At 54.1% G+C, this 18673-nt stretch overlaps 1 protein-coding gene across 1 annotated transcript; it reads right to left on the minus strand.

The window, feature by feature from the left end:
- Positions 1-3329: 3329 nt before the first annotated feature.
- DNAJA2 (DnaJ heat shock protein family (Hsp40) member A2) lies at positions 3330-15024 on the minus strand. The gene is made up of 9 exons (XM_037144894.2): positions 14831-15024; positions 13369-13428; positions 12870-13093; positions 10233-10313; positions 9848-9981; positions 7780-7976; positions 4822-4966; positions 4605-4732; positions 3330-4100 (listed from the first exon to the last, which is right to left on the minus strand). Exons 1-9 carry the CDS (start codon positions 14906-14908, stop codon positions 3909-3911), a joined length of 1239 nt encoding a protein of 412 aa, XP_037000789.1. The 5' UTR covers positions 14909-15024; the 3' UTR covers positions 3330-3908.
- Between the last annotated feature and the right edge of the window lie 3649 nt (positions 15025-18673).

The following is an 18673-nucleotide window of genomic DNA, read 5'->3' on the forward strand; positions in this document are numbered from 1 at the left end:
TCTGCCTACCACTCAGGTCAACAGTGGGAGCTTCTGAAACATAAAATGCTCCCCCTTCCAACCTGAGCCCCTTCTCCAAGGGAATGCAGGCACCGCCCAGGCCAGGCTGTCCAGGGGAGAAGCCACGGTTGGGCCTGGAGTCTGGGCCCAGTGACCAGTCCGAGGACGGTGCCACCTGCCATCAGGCCGATGCGACTCCCGCCCAGGTGCTTGCTGGGACGTGGGCAGAGGAGCAGCTCTCTCGGGCGTTGCTGGCGTGGTTGGGGCCTTGGAGTTGGTGCTTGAACTGGAATCCCCTCTGCACCACATCACGGCCGTGACCTCTCCGAATCCTTCAAGTTGCTGAGATGTGGCCTCCTTATCTGTAAATGGGGGCCATGCTGTCACTCGGGTAGAACACCGAGCACCCTGCCCGGCACACACCCGTCATTCCGTGACCTTCCTCGGCTGTCATGGGGCGCCGAGGCAGCAAGCTTCCATCATGTGCCCACCTGTCGGTCCACAGCATCACTGTCCTCTCTCCACACACGAATGGGTACGATCGGGGTGGGGACGAAACACCGAAGCCCTGACTGATACACTGTGGAACAGTCACTACGAGGGGCCTTCCGCAGCCCATGACCAGTTACCGGGTGGGCCTGCCACGTCCTCCCTCCTCCCACACACCACAGTTCAAGTGCTGCCGATTCTTCCCGACACCCAAAGCGCAAGGACCGAAGGAAATGTGGGTGAGTTAGACCTGCCGGACTTTGCCGTGTGTAATGTGCGCCTGCACATGATGCGCACCCATGTTTTTGGCCCAAACTTTCAGGGGGAAAAAAAACTTTCGTGTTAATGTTTTCATTGAATTCATTTATTTGTGTTTAGAAACAAAGCCAATTATCGTGTTCCAGGGTGTATTTTGCACATGGATATCGTTAATGTTCTCTAGAGTTACACTTTTAATGCATAAGCATAAATAAGAGAATTAAAAACGTTTACGTAGATACAGAATCAGTACTACCCATGTATAATGGGCATTGTTATTTTCCCCTCAAAAGTCTGGGCAAAAAAGCGTACATGGCAAACTACGTTACTTTGAAACTTTCAAAACATTTGTGCTTCAAGAAAGACAAGCCACAGGGTGGGAGGGACTTATCTGCAAACCAAGTGTGAGCGGTAAACAGTGAGTGGGACCTTAAGGTACGGATGAGCCTTACCTGCCTATCGCTGTGCTCAGCACTGCCCTCTACTGGGTAAACAGGTCCATTACCTCAATGGAGCAACCACGCCAGCGGCTGGCAGCCAGCGGGGCAAGGTTCCTGTCTCACTGAAAAAACACAGCACTGACTCACGCAGGCAGGACTGACGGACACCTTCCTTCCCCATGTGGAACTGGCAGGAGGCATTCTACGAGATACCTGTGCTCCTCAGAACAGTCCGGGCCACCGGGGAGACACTGAGTGCCACACTGGCCGAGAGGAGACCTGGTGCTGGGAACAGAAGGAGGTGAAAACTTAGGAAGTGTGAATTGAGTCTGGGGGAGGACTCGGACAGACAGACGCTTCTCCAGAGACACACGAATGGGCAGAAAGCCCGTGGGAAAGGACGCGGTCACGAGGGGAATGAGGTCCATCACTTGACACCTCCTATGACAATGGCGCTAATAGAGAAGGCGAGGTCCTTGCGCACCCAGGCAGGACGGCCCGGCGGAGCAGGCTTTCTGAAGTTTGGCGAGTCTTCCCAAGGGTGAACGGTCACCGGTGACCCAGTGATGCCCTTCCTGGGTAGGTGTCCAGCAAACGCATCCACGTGGAAACCTGTCCACAACGTCCCCAGCAGCGGCACCCCAAGCGTCCGCCAGCCAGTGACCGGGCCAGCACAGGCGTGGCACCCGCCCACAGCAGAGCACGACTCGGAGACAGCATGAAGCACTGACACACACCATCACGGGGACAAACAATGAACACGGCTCAGTCAGCACAGAAGGCCACACGTGTTGTCAGAACTCCTCTGTCTTGTGCCGACTCTGAAAAAGGCAAACCCTTAGAAACAGGAACCGGACTGGGGGCACCCCAGAAACGGGAAGGGGGTGAACGCTGACGGACGTGGGGTTTCTTTCCCGAGGCGATGACAATGTTCTGGATGGTGGTGATGGTCGCAGAACTCTGGGAGTAGGCTAAAACCACTTTGGACTGTACGCCTTAAAAAAAAACATGTTTAATGCATACAAGTCACATTACAATGAGACCGTTGGTGCTGGCCACACCATTGACACTCGATCCCCAGAGGGGCACACCGAGTGAACCAAGTCGTCTGAACAATATCTCCCCCCCCCCCACAGCCTCTGGGCTGCAGCCAAGGGGCTCAGGAAGGGGGTGGGGGAGAAAAGACTACACTAACTGAACTGTTTTCTAAATCTCTCTCTACTGGAACTGCAAACTCTCTAAACTTTCTATTTTCTATTGTGGCTGCACTTCTGCTTCCAGCGCCTGTGGGAATAACTTCGGATACAAACCGTGCTGTTGAATCTGGCCCCGGCTGGCTGGAAAGTATCTTCTTTGTACGAGGCAGAGCAGGGAGGGCAGGAGCCTACACCTCGGGGCTGTGATTCATGCCAGGGCAGTGTCCCTCCCCTCTCCACTCGGGTTCGGGTTGAGCAGACCCAGAAATAAACTGCGAACGCTCTCTTTAAGGTCAGGGACGGCATGACACATTTAAAGTTAGGTTTTCAGTTAACTCCACTTGTTCCTTTGCAAGTGTTAAGACGCACAACTCATGTCTCTCTTCCCTAAAGTGTGTCCTAAAAACACCCATGCTGGGCATGAAAGGGCGGCTGCGGTGAGGCGGCGGGGAGTGGAGACGCGCCCTTCGCCTGCTGCTGCCTCTCGGGCCAGCCCGGGAGTCCACCGAGCCCAGTGGTGAGCAGTGCCGGCCCGACTCCCCAACATCCACGGAGGCAGAGAGCCCCCCCCCACTCCCCGTGATGAGCACAGAGCATGTCGGCAGGTTCTTCGCAGACATGGCTCTGGTACTGACTTGCTGTTACCCCGGCTTTAGAGAGGGCGGCGCGGGGGAGACACGGAGGCTCGGCATCGTGACCGACAACCTGGAGCTCGGACGTCCTTGACCCGACAGAGCATCAGGCGAGGCTCATCCAGCCTGGGTCTCACCACACATCCAACTCGCATCCGTCTGCCTTTCAAAGCCTTGAAACGGGCACGGGCTTGAGGCAGGAGCTTTGAGCCAGAGTCGTTAAGGGCTGTTTAAGGACCAAGGACACATTCTCCAGCTTAAGGATACATTTTAGGTCAAAGCATGTTCTTCCTCCTAAAAATGTGACACAAAAATAATTTACACCAGCTGCTTTTTATTGTTGAGTTTGGAAAACTTTTCACAAGATTAAAAAAAAAGGAAAAAGAGCCCCCAAACTTGACAACCACAGCCGCCGGACCCCCGTTCCCACTCGGCGCCGAGCCACCGTGTGTGACGCCACCGCCACGCACCCAAACGAGAGATCCAGGCTGTGAAGTCCTTTATTCTATTTGTAGCAGCTTGTTATGCAGATGCAGCCAACGCAAAGCTTCCCGACAAATTGTACACAACTTTACAATGTGGGGCTGAACTTAAAATATGGAAAAAAATCTACACGAAACCGATGAGAATCAAGCGCAGACGGCAGGACCGAAACGCAGAGCCCACGCGTGAGTCTCGCTGCTCCTCGAGTGCTCCGTCCTGCTGCAGGAGGCCAAGGTGAAGGTGGGGCTGGGTGGTTAGTTTAAATTATACACTCTGTAGATGCTCTACCCATTTTAAAAGTTACACAGAGACCAAGAAACGTCTATCAGTTCATTGGATTGACCAGACACTCCAGCCGGGTCGCCGACGGCCGGGCAGCCGAGGGAGGAGGCCCTCACGCCGCTGCGGGCTCACTGGTGGGCGCACTGCACCCCGGGTCCGTGGTGGCTGCCGCCCTCCTCGTCGGAGCTGTCGTTGTAGGCTTCGCGCCTCTGTCCGCCTCCCGGGCCCCGCGTGCTGTCGAGATCCTGAAGCTCTACCTCCTCCGTGTCACCGATGACATTCGGGACTTCCGGTCTCGACGGCAGGAGGTCTTCCAGCTCCTGAGGCAGAGCAAACAGCGCGGTTAGCCGTAGAGCGGAGTCTTCGTTCTCCTCCCTCTGACACGACCCGAGGCACACGCGTCTCGCAAAGTCAGCCTCCGCACTTCCGCCACAGGCCAAACCTGCAGACAGCTTCCGTGCAGCCCTTCTCTCGCTCAGAAAACGAAACCAAAACCACGAAGCACTGGACAACCTTCCAGCAAACACACCTCCCTCCCCTGGAAGGACCAGCGGACACAAAGTTGGGGTTGGGGCGCCTCCCTTAGGCGAGGGGCCCGCTTCCCGGGAGCCCCGGCCCTCCAACCAGCACCACACCCTGTCGACGTCACGCCTTGACCGGGCCCAGAAGAACCTTGCTGCAGCGATGGCTGGGACAGCCCCCTTACCATTTAGAAAGCAGAATCTTCCACACTGATCCAACCTCAGCACCACACACAGAGGGCAGGGGACGAGAAACGCAACCACGAAGCCGGGCAGCGCTGCTTAAACCCAGGGCGCACTCACAGAAAGCTTGTCCGGGTTGATCCAGTTGTTCTCCGGGAACTGCACGTCAAACTTGATGTAAAGGTCCCCCTTCTCGAAGGGGTTCCGGTACTGCGGCATCCCCTCGCCCCGGACCACGCGGACACACCCTGCCGGAGGAGGTGGGGTCACTGAGAACTTGTCCGAGAAGACAGGTGCCCAGGGACAGTCTGCTCAGACCCCACACGACAAGGCCCACCTGGCTCGATGACTTTGCCGGGCGGGTACTTCACCACAATCTGACGGCCATCCAGGTGCTTGAAGGTGAACTGGAACCCGCAGAGGGCTTCGACCAGCCCTATCTTGTACGTCATGTGCAGGTCACTCCCATCTCTCTGGAACACCTGCCCAGGAAGTACATGGGACACGTTAAAGAGTCCGTGGGGCCACACTCAGCTGCGCTTCGTTCCCTGAATCAACTTCAGAATCTTAACTTCACATCCACTGCAAGCCTGACTGCCTCTGCCCGGAATTCCCATCCTCAACCCTATTCTTAAGTGGGGTACCAGAGACGAGGGTCAGGGGAGCGCAGACAGGACCCACGGACCAGGCCCACACTGAGGTCGCAGCTGGGGCTCTACAAGCGGAAACAGGGACCTTTTGCTGCCCGTTTCCCGGCCCGTCCCTGAGCAAAAAGGTGCAGGAGGCACGGCAAGGTTCTGGGGGGCAGGGTCCCCTCGCAGCACTCCCCAGACAGAACCCTCCCAGTGCAGGGCCCAGCCCGGCTCAACAGAGAGTTCACCTGGCGATGCTTGGCCAGTGAGGGAGCTTAAACCCGTGCCTCACGCAGGTACCGACAAGTCTCATCTCACCTGGAGTCCAGAACTAGCTCGGAGAAACGAGACTCCAACAGAACAAACAGAGCAGGCCCGTGGACGAGCAATGCAGAGGTTACTCAACGAGCATCAAGAACGTTTTGGAAAAGAGAAGTTTCTGAGCTTTCAACACGTAGGGAAAAATCCATCCAGTTTCACGTACCCTGGGCTTATAATTTTTGCTTATTAAAATTTACAAATATCCATGTGCTTAACTTTTGAAGTTCAAGAAATAAAATCAGCTGCAGTGAAAGGCCCCCTAGATTTCCTTCAAATAGCAGTTTTTCCCCAGAGATGCCAAGCAGCTTGTCTGGGGAGAGGAGCAGCGTGACCCACATCCCCGTCCCCCAAACACTCCCTAACACTCCCTAACGTTGCCGGGCGGGATGGGGTGGGGGCGGCAGTGCCGGGAAGCGCGGACCACACTCCCCCACTCCTTTGGTCAGAGCCCCGCCCGGGAAAGCCACCCGAGCAGGGTTCCCACAGAAAAACGGGTGTCTGAGTTTTGTTTTGTTTGGGGAGGGTGGTGAGGCTGGTCAATTTGATGCTAAAATTCAGAGAATCAAGATGCAAGAACAATTTCGAAAGTTTAAAAAAACAAGATTAATGAGGATGAATCACTAAGAACCAAACAGTACACACTTAAAAGCTCTAACTTCTGAACGACAGGAGTGTAGAGCCGAGCAGAGTACAAACTCCACCAGATGCTGCTGCTGCACAAACGCACCGTGGCGGCCGGATCGCCAACACACACAGGTGTGCATGCACACCGAAAGGCAGACACTCGGGGTGCACGGCACCCCCAAACGGAAGGCTCCTCCATCAGAGCCCTTGGGTACAGCACCCGCCCTGATCTCCAGGCCTTGAAGGGAGGCCCAGAGCAACGTGAAGACTTCTCATAAACTAGTTCAAACCAGACAGGTTTTCTCCCAAAGGTTCAGAATTACTTTCAGCGGTATGACCTCACCTCAGGCTCAGATTCACTTTAGTGGCCATCATCAGACAAGAAGGGACACCTGTGACCTCTCCTCACTGGGGGAACTTCCAGGCTCACCTCCCCCCGCCCACTGTCCACGCTGGAGCACCAGTGACAACTGATGGCTGCTAGAGACCCCAGGCAATGCCACTGTTGCCAACAACTTTTAGCAACTTACTTCCAAGCACCTCCCCATGGCCCAGAGAAAGAAAAGCAGCCCTGGCTGGTATGGCTCAGTGGAATAAGTGTCGGCCTTAATCCACTGGGTTGCCAGTTCTATTCCTAGTTAGGGCACAGGCCTGACTTGTGGGCAGGGTCCCCAGTAGGGGGCACATGAGAGGCAACCACACATGGGTATTTCCCTCTCTTTCTCCCTCCCTTTCCCGCTCTCTAAAAATAAGTAAAATCTTTTAAAAAAGAAAATTTACGTGCAGAAATCATGATCAAATGGGAGTAAACTCCCATGTAAGCAACAGAGGCAGCCGACCTGTCACACACGGACTCTCAGAGGGACCCGAGTCAGTGAGACCCGGGACAAAGGTGGGGAGCCCTGTCTGATGCCGCTCTTGTCCCCGGTGTGGGTGACCCTGAAGGGCTGCCTCTCCAACAGCTCGCCCGCCTCCCAGGAGTGCAGGCCTCCAGCGTGCTGTGCGGCACCGCAGCAACAGCGGTGCGCTCCCAATGGCATGCACCAGCACCCCTGCCGGACCTGGGAATTCCGCCTCAGACGTGACAGGCCCGGCACACTCTCCACCAGACATTCAAAACGAGAACCACCGGCTCTGGTGGGTGGCTCGGTTACAGTGACGTCCTGATGCGCTACGGTTGTGGGTTCCATCCAGGCCAGAGCACACACAACCACTGACCAGGGAGCGGGACAGCAGATCGGCCATTCTCTTGGTCCCTGCCTCTCCCTCCCTCCCTCTCTAAAGCCACCACGTAAAAACTAAAAAAGCAGCAAAGCTCTCCGGGCATTCCCCGCGTAGAACAGAGCACCAGAGCAGCACTGAGGACCGAGGCCGTGGCCACTGCCCGCCCATCAGAGGCGTTCCACGGCGAAAACCAGCCTCCCCAGATTGCCTGGCCCAGTGCCCGTCTGCACGAGCAAGAAGACCGGGGAGAGAGACGACAGAATTACGTAAGGTCACAGTGCTGGTCAGCGGCCACCGCCGGACCCAACCCGTCCCAAGGCTTCGCATGTACCTGCCGTGCCGGCCCCCAGACAAGCCGGCTCCCGGGAAGCCCAGCTGCACTGCCGCACAGCACCATCCTACCCACCCCAGCGTTGCCCCAGGAAACGCAAACAAATCTGACTCGCATCTGGCACGCAGCATGCGTTTCTGAGCGGCAGGAACACAGGAAATACCTCGTGCTCCTTCTCTTGGAGCAGAAGGACGATGTCTCCCGGCTCCACCCCCGGAGCCTGGTCTGCCTCCCCCGTGAACGTGATCCTCTGGCCGTGCTTCATGCCTTTGTCCACGTGGACCTCGAGAATCTTGACTTCTTTAATCACCTTCTTCCCCTCACACTTTTTACAGCGGTCCTTCTCATTGATCACCTCTCCTGGAAAGACAGGCCATTCAGACTTCCAGCAACGCCACTACGCTGGGTTTGTAAGCAAGACGGGTCTCGGTTTCGATAGCACTTTTACTCACTGAATACATTTCCTGAAAGTTCCCTTTACTGCTACCTTTGTAACAAAAACTGACATGTAAGTGCTGGTTACCTGAGGCACCAAAGCTACCCAAGTGTCTTCTACTTCACAGTACAACGTATACTAAAATATGTTCTTGGCTCCTGACTCTAAAGTTAAAACAGAGCCTGAGGGCTCTGGCTGGTGTGGTTCAGTGGCTTGAGCGCCAGCCTCTGAACTGCAAGGTCACCAGTCTGATTCCTATCAGGGTGCATGCCTGGGTTGTGGGCCAGGTTGCCAGTTGGGGGTGTGCAAGAGGCAACCAATCAGTGTATCTCTTGCACATCAATGTTTCTCTCTTTCCCCCTAAAAACAAACAAACAAACAAACAAACAAACATCTTCAAAAAAGCCTAAGTGTTATGAAAACAAAATAGATACTCGGATGTTGGGCTTGTACAAATGTTTCTTTTTGTTTTCAGTCTTATACTCATGTGAGTTTAACAAATGGACAGAGAACCCAAATAAAAAATTAAATACCCTTCACGGTGCACTGCTGCCCTGTTTAGAGGGTGCTGGGTTTCATCTGCTCAGATGTGCAGTTATGGACGTCCCCTTCTTTAGAGCCACTATCACTGAGAATTTCCAAAGCCAGGTAGACCGTGGCTGCAGGTGAGCCCCCCACACCCCATTAGGACCGAGTATGAGGTTTCCTGCCCCTCCGTCTTCTTCTGAACCCTTTGATTAGTGTCTAATCAAGTTAAACGGAAGGTGTACACGGTACACCGTGAGAAACCAGTGTCGACTTCTAGTGGCCGACTGTCGGCACGCTTTGATGCGTGGAGGACGTGCCTGATCAGTTAGTTTGGAGTCTGCTTCTAGGACCCTGGCTCTGCCAAGTGTATTCTGCAGGTCTCAGCTCCACAGGTGCAGACGACCTGGCAGACTGGCCGACTCGGGCCTCTTGATAGCAGAATGTTAGCAACTGTGCTGAGGTCAAGTGCACCGAGTGCCTCCGGTGGGGAGGTAGTGTGCAGCGTCTCCAAGCGACCACCCACTCCAGAGCAATCTGGGAAAGGGGGCTCCAATGCCGCACTACCCAGGATGGTGGCCACCTCAGGTTGCAGTCAGTTAAAGTAAAACACGCAACCCTCGCCTACCAGCCACATTTCATGTACCCAGTAGCCAAGAAAGGCTAATGGTCACACTCTGGACGTTACGTGCACAGCACACTCCCTTCCATCATCTTGAAGAAACCTTTTGGCCAGTAGTGCTCGAGGGGCTGCAGGCCACACCGCACACACCCTGTCTGGGAGAGTGGCATCCACCTGAGGGACAGGCACGCCTAGCGTGTCCTCAGAGTCTCCCTGAAGGGCGCCAAGGGCTGAGGTGAGCACAGCTTCGGAAGCCAAGCACAGAGCTCAAAACACTCGCTTCCATGAGAAGAGGTCTGACCCTGACGTCCAGCCTCAGAAGCTAACTGGGGCTCACGGTAAAACCTCCTCCTACCAGGCGGTGAAGGAACACTTTGCCGCTTCCTTTACCACACATCCTCCTTTGACTCGGAAGGGACCAAACATGCTGTCCACCTCTGCTATTAGACAGAGAGGCACCTCGCCAAATACAGGACAGATTCGCTGTTCACCTGTGCTGTCTGGGCCTACGCGCCACAGAACAATGATCTTCCCTTCTCCTTCCAGAACTCTCTGTGGCTTTTCTCTAGTAAGGTGATACGAAGCCAGCCAGCCAGCCAGCCAGCCAGCCTCTCCGGTCCCCGCACCCCCACCGCCGTGGGCACCTACCTTCTCCGTTACAGTCAGAGCACACGGACTGCATCTGCTGCACCATGCCCGGGGCCAGCTGCCGGATCATGATGCGGACGCCTCGGCCCCGACAGGCGCTGCACTTCTGCACGGCCCCCGACTTCCCGCCTTGGCTGAAGCAAGCAGAAGGGTCCATCAGACTGTCGCCCAGACCCCCCCGTGGGTGGTGCCGGGAAGGCACTGCACTTCCGCACAGGTCGCCTTCAACCCCGATGACTACCCATGGCACCGGCTTTCAGGGGCACCTGAAGGTCCTGTCTTGGGGAGTGAGTTTTCAACCACGAACAACTTTACCTGGTATAGACTCAATGCGTCACGGAAAGAACAGACGGATTTCACTTCCTAAACCAGAGCACGCACTTACCCATTGCACGCACTACAGAGGACATTTTTGCTGAGCTGTAGTTTGGTTGTCTTGCCATTATACAGGTCTTCTAAAGACACCCTGGGGAGAAAAGGGTTGGATTCGATCAGATTTGGCCACGTTCTTGTATCCGAGACAAAACGACAGCTAGAAGTCCCTGCAACCTCTGGAACAAGCACAAGAAGCCAGCTGATCAGCCGATCGAGGCCTCACTTCGCGGCTCCAACCCTTGAGCAGAAAGGCCAAAGCCTGCTGGACCAGGCCAGCGGACAGCTGGGCAGCATTTGCTGAGAGAGCTGATAACTGCACAGCCTCCCAGCCTCAGGCAGAGCCCCTGGCCTGGTCTAACCTTTGAAGGAGGTACCCCCATTTCCCAGGACAGAAGAGGCAGAGAGGTGAAGTAACTTGTCCGACACCCACAGGCAGCCCGGCGCCAGGTCCGCACTCCATTGTAAGGCCTGCTCCCTCCCGGGACGATTTAGAAAGGCCACGGACTCACAACTCACGGGAGGCACTCAGCATGCGTGTCTCGAGTAAACAAGAGTGGCCTTACCCACGGTGACAGAGGAGAAAGAAAGCAGACTTTCGGCAGAGCCCACGAGTCTGAAAGCTCTGAAGAATCCAGGAGTTCTGAGCAAAACTGTGAATTTTAACAACTTTTACCAAATTTTCAAAGAGGTCTATGACTCCAAAAAGGATCCAAGTTAAAAGTATTAGCGATAAACAACCGATGAAACCCAACTTGCCTTTACACATTTACTGCACGTGAATCACAGGACCACTTGTTCCGGAGCAGCCCCCAGAAACCCACACACGTCAAGTCTCAACACTACCTTCCTCAGTAGTACAGATTTACTTTAACACAGAAACAAAACAATTGGAAGTATTCTGCAAAGCATGTATATCAGTTTGTAGTATTCAAACTTCCTCGAAATTGCTATCCTAAGCTAAACTTTGTACATTCTAGGCAGCATAAGAATAAAGCACGTATAGACCAACATGACCTGCACTTCCAAGTAATGCCACTATCTACAGCTTAACCTTGAACAAGAGCACCGGGCTGCACTGTCCTTTCACTTCATAAGAATCTTTAACCAAATCGCTGACAGAAAATAGGTACGTTTCCCCTCCTCCCCAACACATTAAATTATAATCTATGCAGAGCCACTAGCTAAGAGACCAGAAAAACTTTCATTTCCACAAACGTGGCGAGAGCCCTGGCCGGGGAGCTCAGCTGCTTACAGCATCATCCGGGTACGTCACGGTTACAGGTTCAATGCCCAGACAAGGCACACACATGAAGCAACCAATAAACGTACAAATGAGCGGTTTGACAAGTCGATGTTTCCCTCTCCCTCTTCCCTCTCAAAAATCAATTCCCAAAAGCAAAGAAACAAACAAACAAAAAAAACCCAAAACATGAGCAAGAAAGGACAAATGTGGGTAATGGCCTGGCGAAGCCGGCACCTCCACAGTACACTGAACTGGCACACCCTTCTGTAAGGAAACGGTGTATTTATCTGCCTCCAAACATCAGGCCTGGGAATCTCTGCCAAGGAGACAAAGCAGCATAAAGACACAGCGGGGCTGCAGGTCACAGAGAAAACTGGCAACACCCTCCAGGAAAGGTGAACGATTAAATAAATCATGGAGCGGAACATTAGAAAACCACCCAGAAAGAAGTGCCGGCACACAAGGGAATTTTAAATGCCGTTAAACAGCAGGAAGCGCAACTGCGTACAGCGTGAGCAGTGACGCGGAGGAGCAGGCAGGGCACGGCGGGGTGCAGCAGACACCCTTGGCCCCACTGACCGCTCGGCCACCTGCCCGCCCCAGAGAGAGGCGGACAGCCGACCCGACCCGCGCTGCACGACTGCTCCTGGGATCCACCCAGACGGTGGTTTCCATCTGAGGGTGAGTTCTCTTAAACGCAGACAAAGAAGAAGGCTCCAACAACGTAACAGGTGTGCTTTACTTCCTCTCATCTACCGGAACAAAGAGATATCATGAAATATTTTAAATACTCGAAATTCAGTCTCCTGCATTTGCTTGTAAAACGGTCACTGCTTTATAAAAAGTGACTCAAGACCTTGCAGATTGTACTGAGTATAAAAGCTACTTCCATGCTGTAGCAGGCCCACGAGTTCCCAGGCTAAGATCAAGGTCAGACACTGTTCGTGTGTTGGCAGGTTGATGTCAGGCTTGAAGCCAGCAGGCTCCTGGGAAACCAATTTAGGAGAGTTGTCACTGAGGACACGTAAGGAGGAACTGTGACATGTAAACAAATCGGCCAGTCACTTGGTTTCTAAGTTTTTACAAAAAAGACCTGAAGATTTAAATACTTCAAAGACCAGCCTTCACACCGAAAATGCAAACCATGAAGTACACCTCAGACGCACATTAACAAAACCACCTTCCCACTCAGCACAAACACCCACCCTCCTTCAGACGTGTGGCGAAGCGACCACCCAGCCCGGCCCTGCCCTTCCGACTCAGTCACCCAAGGACAGCGGGACAAATGGAAGCTTTAATTTTCTGATGAAGGATAAAATGGTTTTGATACCTTTTCTCTTCTACTGAGCATTACTGCTTGAATAAAAACTGCTTCAGTTTTTAAAAAAGAAACACAGCACTCACTTGAGAGGGTGCATCATGTCTTCTCCTCTCCTCCGGCCGTTCCTACTTCTGTTCTGATTGCCCATGAAGCCGAACAGCCCCCCGCCGAAGATGTGGGAGAAGATGTCGTCCATGCCACCACCTCCGCCGCTCCCTTCCCGAAGCCCTTGCTCTCCATATCGGTCATACAACTCGCGCTTCTCAGGATTTGACAGTACTTCGTACGCAAAACTGATTTCTTTGAACTATGAAAAGTAAACAAAGAATTTGGATTTTCAAATAGGAGAGTTGGGGAATCCAGAATCCACTTAGTTCTGAAAGTTACGAGTTGTCTTTCATTTGGTTACCACTGAGCACTGCCCAGAGCACTGTATTCCTGTTAAAAAACCACATGCTCTCAAAGGAGAAACTTGGCTCATAGGCATAAACGGGTTTTTCTTACAACATTCCTTTTATCAAAGAGGACAACTTAAGTTGAGAAAACTGAAAGCTCGAGGGTAAAAAGTCTCAAATAACTTACTTTGTCACCAGCATTTGGATTCTTATCAGGATGGTATTCCTTGGCTAACTTTCTGTATGCCTTCAATAAAGAATAATAAAAAAGAGATTATATACAAAGACTGGTTTACAGACTTGTGAGTACTAAATAACCATTCTTCTGAGAAGCAATGCTCTAAAAATCATAACCTTCTAAAAAAAAATCTCTCATTCACTGGGATTTGCCACCTTAATACTGTTTACTTGCTAATTTAATACGATAAAGCAGACAGACAACCTTTACACTTGAAAATGGTTACAACGAAGCCAGATACAGACAATGAAACCATACCGAAGAGAAAAACCAAACACTGAAAAATTCCAAGTTTTCACTATGTCAAACGTCTTCGATGGCCAGTAACCAGGTCAAGAAGACTCCAGCCAACTCTTAAAAGAGATGCTCGTTAAGCTTTCCAGACCACACGGTATTACAACTACAAATTAAGCCAAGGGAAGAATCGCTGTTCCCGATGGCTCCTCCAGGAGCAACACCAAGAGAAAGCCAAGAGGGGCTCCCGGATCGGGTTTTACCTTCACGTGGGGGCTAAGCTGGGGTCTCAGGGGGGGGCAGCGAAGTCGAGGCGGCTGAGCCGCACTGCTTGCACTCCGGCTTCATTCTCAGACCCAGGAATTATATAACAGAGCAGCATTTCCGGCGAGGCAACAGGAAGTCCCCTCTACGCTCAACTGTTCCCCGTCCCGCCGCCTAAGGAGCAGCCTCGTTTCCTCTGCTCGTGGTGCGGCTACCCCGGGCCCCGGGAGGATGCCCTGGGGTGTGACCACCTGCCTCCAGGGCTGCGAAATCCTCCGCTGTCAGCCTCGCAGCTAGGCGCCGCGCGATAGTGAGGCCTCCCACTTATTTTTAGTCGGCGGACACTCAGGTGTTTGGCTGGGACCCATGCTCCTTCCGGCAGCCGGTGCATAACCTCTGGGTTACCTGCCCAGACAATGCGCCCAAACACTGACCCCACGCCGCCGGGTCACCGCCGAAGGGAGGAAGGGCGAACGCCCGGCTCCCAAGAAACACCCCACCTGCCCCGCGGCCCCGGCGGGCGGCCGTGACCCCGCCCGACGCGGCGCCGGCGTCCGCGGCGTGGACGGCTCTCTCGCGGCCGGGCGCCTCGGTCCAACCAGTTTTTCCAGGCTGGTGACCCCGGCGCCCGCCGGGGGCGGGAGGAAGGAAGCGTTCCGTCTCGTGTTCGCAGCGGTGGGTTGTATTTGCTGCCACTGCGGGCGGGCGGGCGGGGCCGACGGCCCAAGGTCAGGAGAGGCCAGAGCGCGCGCCCCGGAGCTGGCGGGTCTCGCCGCAGCCGCCACCGGCGCCCCCGGCCCGGGCCCGGCGCCGGCTCGCGGCCCGCCACGGAGGGCGGCCTGGCTGTCCCGGCCGCGCAGGCCCGCGCCCTCACACCCTCACACCCCGTCCCGGCCGGCTCGCTCCCGGGTACCTTCTTCAGCTCGTTCTCACTGGCGCCGGGCAGGACGCCCAGGATGTCGTACAGCTTCGTGTCGACCACGTTCGCCATGGCGGCCGGCCGGGAAGCGGTCGGGCAGGAAGGCGACGGAGCTGACGGAGCGGCGTCGGCAGCGGCAGCGCAGGCCGAGGAGACAGCGAGGGGGAAGCGGGGGCGGGGCTACACTCTGACCCGGCGCACGTCGCGCCGTGACGTCACCACGCGGAGCCGTCCCCGGGCGTTGGAGGCCGCCGCTGGGTGAGGCGGGGCTGGGGACGTACAGGGCGTGGTTCTCGCGGCCCTGCGGGCGCGTACCCGGAGAGCGGAGCGCACGGGTTCCGGCGAAGTCGGCTCTCGCTGGAGGTGTTTGCGGAGCCGTCCGGGCTCCTGGGACGTCCTCACCGCCCCAGGCTCCGGGCACCCCAGGGGTCTGGTTCCCGCGGACTTGGATGGAAAACCACCCCCCCCCCGCCTGTCGCGTGTGTTTTATTCCGGGGCATTTACAAACGGTCGCCTGGAGGAGTCAGTTACACCGAAGAACACAACAGTCACACGCCACTGATTTTGTTTCACCGACCCTCGACATTACTTAACTGCTAGTTTTAAGGGGAAGCAGCCTCAGTGCATCATCGAATACAGCGCTGGGACTGGTTTCCTGGAAGACAATTTTTCCAGGGCAGGGGTGAAGGGCATGGTTTCGGGATGATTAAAGCGCACTACATGCAAGCTCACCTAGAAAGGACAGAGGCCAGTCTGCACAGGATATGGAGGAAACTGGGGAGTCCCGCAGTGGTGGGGACCCCACATGCTTGGAGCCCAGTTCCTGGCAGGCACTGAGGTCCGCGCCTGGCGGATGTTGCGAACCCCTGACCTAATAGATGACTTTGTAAGGTGTAATTCATCACACTTAATGGAATAAATGCCTTTATGGAGAAAAGCGGCGACATACTAAACCTGACAAGCTAAGGGGAGGCCTGGTGGTCGGCCTTACAAACTCAGAGACCCAAAGTAACTACATGGGATGGTCTGAAATAAAAACTTTTAACCAAAAGCAGTTCATGGCGGGTAGTCACGTCTTGGGCCCGTATTTTTCCCAAACAGGGTCAATCTTTATCTTAACTGAGCCTGTCGTCTTTTTGCGTCCACAATAACACACCTTTAGAATATGAAAGTAATTTGCTTTTTTTCCTGGACCTCCTTAAGGTACAACCACCAAACAGAGCAGAGACCACAAACCCAGAACTGTGTTGTTAATGGTAACCTAACTACCCTATACCTGTCTATGGAAAAGTATGTCTCTGTTTACTTCACTTTGTATCCAATCCCAGAGATTTCCTGGCTTTGCTCTCTCGCCTCCCTAATCTACCACCAATGAATTTCATGCAACCCCCTCGCACCTCCTTCTTTCATTGTAACATATAAAATGAGCTGTAAAACTGCTGTTTCTGGGAGCCTTTTCTCAATCTGTCGAGATTTGCTTCCCAGCAATTGTCAGTTTGGCTCAAATAAACTCATGAAAACATCACAGATCTGAGCGTTTCTTACGCCGACACCATCGAATTCCTAGTCCGTGTGTAGATCCTGACAATTGTTTCACATCTGTTCACGACTGATTTGCAGTCTCTATATCCAAACCAAGGCCTACCTGTTGGATCCGGATCACGTAATTACGTCTCTAACTTGAGAACTTCGAAACCAGCTAAGCTCTAGCTGGTGTGGCTCAGTGGGTTGAGTCCCAGCCTGTGAACCGAAAGGTTGCCAGTTCGAGTCCCAGTCAGGGCACAGGCCTGGGTTGCAGGCCAGGGCCCCCGCTGTGGGTGTACGAGAGGCAGCCGATCGATGTTTCTCTGCCTCTCTTTCTCTCTCCTTTCCCCTCTGTCCCAAAATAAATAAAATCCTAAAAAAAAATTAGCTACCACTGGAGGCATAGCTGGTTTTAGGAAGCAGCCTGATGGGGTGTATAGCACCCCATGTTGGTGCCCATTGATTTACATCGGCATCTGAAAATGATGTGTCCCTCCCACAAGTTGCCATGTCCAGCTCCCTGAACTGGGGTGGGGGAGGGGGGAGTGTTACAAAAGAATGAGCCTTCGTGCCTGCCTTCGACCCGCTGGAGATTTATGGACACAAAAAATAGGATGTTCCGATCCTTCGGAACCTGAACTGGGGGGTAGTCAAGACCAGCGTCTCGGGACAGGGTGACCTCTGTTCCTTGGCATTTCCTTCAGACCTAGTTGTGGGGGCCTCAGCTGCCATGCTGAGGAGCTCACCAGTGTATTCAGGAAACCCTGGGGAGTGATCGATGTGAAATGACGATGCCCCTTTCTCCCCTTTCTTTCCTTCCCCACAAACCCGACCCGAAATACTGCTCTCTCAGGGCTGTCTCGCTGGTTCCCACCAGCCTCGGCCTGTGCTTTTTAAGGACAACTCTGACATGCTCTTTCAGTGGTGTTTTGGTGTGAACCGAACTCCCTTCATGGGCTGTAGGTTTCTCGGGAGGAATTCTGTGCCCCATGAGGTCTGGCTGAGACTGTGGCAGAGGCATCAATGATTGCAGCCTCCCCACTTCCCTGTCACCATGTGAGACGCTCGTAAGCAGCAGCATTGGGTTGCGTTGGACCTAGAGCGGTGCAGGGTAGCAACCCTGGCTCCTCCATGCATTAAAGATGTGACTTTGGGCAAGTTACTTTTCCCAGGTTGAGTCCTCACCTGTAGAGCGGGATTCGTCAGTACTCATACCACTGGCTTGTCTGAGGGTTAAAGAGTTAAGACATAGAGAGTACTTAGAAAACAGGAGCTGAAACAAAGGATTAGCCGCTTTGCTTTTTGCCCGTCTGCCTGTAGGCTGTGCCCACACCCCTGTCCATTGCCTTCATCCATTTCAATTCCGGCTCCCCGCCCCCGCCCCACCACCATGGACTCCCCAGTTTCCTCCATATCCTGTGCGGACTGGCCTCGGTCCTTTTTCGTGGTCTCCCTGCCCAAGGGCTCCGTGCCGGTGCCCGGCCAGGCTCTCCTCTGCTGCCCGGTCCTCCAGTCCTGTCATCCCCTGTGCCCCTCCGCCAGTGACCTTCACAGTTTCTCTCTCTGCCCTGAAGAGTCCAAAGAGCCGGGCTTTTCTCATCTCTTTCTGTTTCACTCATTTTTTCCCCTTTATTTTGTGAGGGGAAACCCCCTCATGTGGTTTTACCTGGGCTTCTGATCCCCTAGCTTAGGGTTGCTGGGGAAATTCCGTCCCTAGCTCTGTTATTTTTTTTTACCTGGCTCAAAACCGGTCACCCTGTTCACATTGTTACTGTTTTCACTTGTTTACAAGACTTTGTCCCTCTCTGAGTGCTAGCTGTAGTCAGCGTTGTTAGAGGCTGATTCTGTAGGTCAACAAGTTATTTCGGAATAGTCCCGGGTGCTTCAGTGACACGCCCTCCTCCCTGTCCTCACGTGCTGAGTCACACCTGTGAGCATCAGCACCGAAATGTGTCAGTCGCCGGCGTCGTGTTTTCAAGACAGCTCATTTATTTTAGCTCCAAATTTAGCTAATGCCATGAAGGGAATGAGACCGTGACCTCATTCGGTGGCTCAAGCCCCAGGAGATGCTGAGTCACAGTTCATCCGAGGGCCGCTCTGGCTCCACCACAGATTTCAAGTTCGAGGCTGCAGTGGTCTCAGCTTTCTGCCAGGCTTGTCCTTGTTCAACTGCTTTGTTGTGTTCAGTGCTTTGTGTCACTGTGGGGGGTGGGGGAGGAGAAGGGCTGGGGAGGGAGTGGACGAACTGTACTATTTTCAAGGACATTCATAGTCTTCACAACTAACGATAACAGAACCTTGGACTCCATTCCT

The sequence above is a fragment of the Artibeus jamaicensis genome, unplaced genomic scaffold (genome assembly GCF_021234435.1).
Source record: "Artibeus jamaicensis isolate MK-2021 breed Jamaican fruit bat unplaced genomic scaffold, CSHL_Jam_final contig_755, whole genome shotgun sequence".
Taxonomy (NCBI): domain Eukaryota; kingdom Metazoa; phylum Chordata; class Mammalia; order Chiroptera; family Phyllostomidae; genus Artibeus; species Artibeus jamaicensis.

Excerpts from the sequence above, each read along its gene's own strand:
- DNAJA2 (XM_037144894.2), bottom strand. The coding sequence starts at position 14,908 with ATGGCGAACGTGGTCGACACGAAGCTGTACGACATCCTGGGCGTCCTG. Across the intron at positions 13,094-13,368 it reads ATCCAAATGCTGGTGACAAA|TTCAAAGAAATCAGTTTTGC; the intron begins GTAAGTTATTTG and ends TACTTTTCATAG. Across the intron at positions 7,977-9,847 it reads CTCTGACTGTAACGGAGAAG|GAGAGGTGATCAATGAGAAG; the intron begins GTAGGTGCCCAC and ends CTGTCTTTCCAG.